The 3723-nt window shown below is 50.2% G+C and overlaps 1 protein-coding gene across 1 annotated transcript; it reads left to right on the top strand.

Moving 5' to 3' along the window:
- The first annotated feature begins 1146 nt into the window (after window positions 1–1146).
- LOC122928971 (cornifelin homolog A-like) lies at window positions 1147–2619 on the top strand. Its single transcript, XM_044282330.1, has 3 exons — window positions 1147–1267; window positions 1422–1558; window positions 2530–2619. Exons 1-3 carry the CDS (start codon window positions 1162–1164, stop codon window positions 2617–2619), a joined length of 333 nt encoding a protein of 110 aa, XP_044138265.1. The 5' UTR covers window positions 1147–1161.
- The last annotated feature ends 1104 nt before the right edge of the window (window positions 2620–3723 follow it).

Below are 3723 nucleotides of genomic sequence, written 5' to 3'. Positions count from 1 at the left end.
TTCGCACTGGGGCACATTTACTATCGTGTTTGCGTCTGTTTGTAGCTGATAAAATGCTGTTTTAGGCAGTCTTATTTTTTTTGTCGCATTTACTACTGAAATTGCATCTGTTTCGGAAGCTTTTGCGCCTCCTTCGCCTATTTAGATTATTTTTCCCGACCTATTTATGTAGCTGCGCCTGTTTTGCACCTGAATTTGTTGGTAAAACAGTCCACTTCTAGTGCTGAGCGAACTTGTGTTTTAAGTTTAGCATCCAAAGTTCGGGTTATCGAAGAATCCCATTATGGATTCCGCTACCATGGACCATAACGGAATTCAAAATCCATAACTGGATTCTCCCATAACCTGAACCCAAACTTTGGACGCCAAACTTAAAACACAATTTTGCTCAACACTATCCCCACTACTCCCCCAGGGCTGGCCGACTCTTCTACCTCTGTTTTCAGTGGTGGTGTTACATTTATTTATTTTTGCATTAAAAGTCAAATTTTTCTGGAGACATATGACTTTTCTCCGCAAATAAGCGACTTCTTTCATACGCAAAAAATTTAGACCAGTCTAAGCACGGACGTCCACAGATGCACCTCGTCATAAATTAGACGTATCTAGCGGCAGCACAGAGGGGACACTAAGACCGTAAAAGCCAGTCTTAGTAAATGTGCCCCAGGGGGCTGGCCTGATTTTGGGCCTATTATTTGTTAATGCAAAAAAAGTGGAACTTAACCACTGAAAACTGCCGAAAAAAGTAAACTTCAAAGTGTGGTAAGAACGAACCTACATAAATAGGGTGCAAAATATAGACAACTCCTGAATTAATCAAAAATTCAAAAGAGTGGAACGAGGCGCAAAAGACTCTAAAACAGGCGGATTATCAGTAGTAAATGCGACTAATAAAATCAGACTGTCTAAAACAGCATATTTTTAACAAAAAAACGGGCGCAGACAGCATGGTAAATGTGCCGCGATGTGGACCTACCCTTACCCTTCATGCATCGTTTTCATGAGATCTTTTCCCTATTTGCTTTGTGAATTCAGATATTTGGGCGCACCGACGTCCTAGCGATGGCGACTTCCTGTAATATCCGGCTTCTCTGTGCACTCGTAGGATTGGCGGCATGTGAAATGCTCTGATTCCTGCGTGTTCTTCCCTTCCAGATCACAATGTCGCATCTAGTGAGCGCTCAGCCCCAGTCCATGCAGGGATACAGCACCAGCACCAGCCAGTGGAAATCCGAAGTCATGGACTGCTTCTTGGACATGGAAATCTGTAAGTGTTCAGTGATGGCCGACCGATGGAAGAGACCTCAGTGCAGGAACTGCTCCACCTGCGCCATGATTATGGTGTACCTGTAGTCTCGAGCTTCACGCCCCTCGTCTCTTTATGGCGCCCAGGTGACTGTTTGTTTTATTCTGTTTTTTAGGTCTTTGTGGAGCATTTGTCCCCTGTTTTCTGGCGTGTAGGGTGGCTTCACAATTTGGAGAGTGCTTCTGCCTGCCATGTCTGCCGGACACTTTGCTCGCCTTGAGAACCGGCATGAGGGAACGTTATCACATCCCGGTAAGTCGTACTTTCCGTGTGGCTCTCCGGTGGCTCTCCGTGTGGCTCTCCGGAGGCTGTTACATCCTGATAATGAGGAGCCGGAGGTGGACATTACCACCACACGGGGGGCCCCAGAGATCACAAGAGGTTGGCTATAAACTGCAACTAAAGGAGCCGATTCATGTGCACAGGGGCCAGGGGGGGCCCTTCCCGACTGTAGAGCAGTAACCGAAGTGCCCAGGCTGCCCTGCTGAGAGTGGGGCTTAGAGGAACGAGGTGGGCCTTAGGGTGACGAGGTTGGGCTTATGGTGATGGGGTGGAGCTTAGCAGGGTGATAAGGTGGAGCTTAGCAGGGTGATAAGGTGGAACTTATGGTGACAGGGTGTGGCTTAGGGTGTTGGGGTGGAGATTGGCAGGGTGACAGGGTGGAGCTTCTCAGGTTGATGGGGTGGGGCTTATGGTGACAGGGTGGGGCTTAGTGATGGGGTGGAGCTTAGGGTGATGGGGTGGAGCTTGACAGGGCAACAGGGTGGGGCTTGGCAGGGTGATGGGGTGGAGCTTGACAGGGTGGAGCTTGGCAGGGTGAAATAGTGTGCTATAGGTCCCCTGTACATATTTTTGCTTGAGACCGCAGAAATGCCTGTAGGGGCCCCCAGGGGTAATGCTCTAGGACACGTGGATAGTCATACAGCATCCATCTATATCAGTCCCTCTGAGGCCATTGTCTTCTGCTGAGTCTATGGCAGGGGCCCCTGGAGGTTCTGTACCAATACAAAAAAGTTCAGTACAAAAACAGCAAAGTCTCTGCCAAGTGGCTCAGAAAAACACGGCAGCTTTCCACCAGAAACAGCGCCTTCCCTGTCTACAGGCTGAGAGTGGTATGGCGTCTCTGCCCCATTGCACCAGTCAGGACCCCCGGACAGGAGGGGCGCAGCCATGTCCTGTGGGTCCGGTTTCCCTTTCTGACGGTTTCCTTTCTCGTGTTGCAGGGAACTATCTGCAATGACTGCGTGTGCATGACCTTCTGTGGACCGTGCACGCTTTGTCAGATGGCCCGTGAGCTGAACCAAAGGACCTGATGGGACCGTACGGAGACACGCCGAGCCTCAATGGACTGTAACATACAGAGGGATGGTCGCTGACTGACCACCGCACCCAATGTGGAAGGAAGCGGCGCCATACTGTGCACACAAAGCCTCTATACACCTGCCCACCGCGCCCCACCACTGGCCGTACCGCGAAGGACGACTGCCCTCTCTCCATTTTATATAATATTCTCCTCGGATGCAGCCGGTGTGTAACTACATCTCCCTCCCTGCAGGCTGTCAGAGCATGCTGGGAGTTGTGGTTCCACAGCAGCTGGAGACCCCTGCCCTGACTGTTTGTGTGAGTTTTATGTATTTGCATTTTATAAAATAAGATTATAATAAATAGAGAAATGTCCCTCACTGTGTGCCGTACATTGCCCCCGCCGCCCCCTCCAGCAGCGCTGCCCCCTGGTGGGGACCCCGCGGAACGTCTCCCTACCCCGCGTTATATTAGGATTTCTCATCATCTGAACAATGATTGTTTTTGGTTTTTCCCAAAATACTTCTTCTTCTACATAAAGATGAGGATAAAGGTTTTCTGTGCAGGAAGCTTAAAGGGGTATTCCGGTTCCTATCCACTGGATTGGGGATAACTGTCAGATTGGTGGGGGCCCGACCGCTAGGACCCCCACAAATCCCATTCATCCTCTATGGCAGGAGGTGGGGGAGGCTGCACTCATACAGAATGGCCGGAGTGTCCCTTTAATCAGCCATGTTGTATATCGGTGAGGCCGGAGAGATATATATCATGGCTGCAGCGTCGGGGAGGATCGGCGTGGCGGTATTAGAATGGAGGGGCTTCATGGTGCTGAATATAAGGGGGAGGGTTATTACTCTAATACCTTAACTGCAGGGGTGTAGCTATAGGGGGTGCAGAGGAAGCAGTCGCTACCGGGCCCTGGAGCCTGAGGGGCCCAAAGACCCTTGTGCTGCATAAGAAGACACACAAAGCACTGAGGGAAGGGGGGCCCAACTCTTGCACCGGGGCCCATGAGCCTTTAGCTACGCCCCTGCTTAACTGCCTTTTTATTATTATAAACTCTGATGACCCCATAAACATTTTTTTCCAAGATCTCTGCTTGCAGTCAGTGAGTA

Source organism: Bufo gargarizans, chromosome 2 (assembly GCF_014858855.1).
Source record: "Bufo gargarizans isolate SCDJY-AF-19 chromosome 2, ASM1485885v1, whole genome shotgun sequence".
In the NCBI taxonomy this organism is placed as follows: Eukaryota; Metazoa; Chordata; class Amphibia; order Anura; family Bufonidae; genus Bufo; species Bufo gargarizans.
This window is presented reverse-complemented; position numbering and strand designations above follow the sequence as displayed.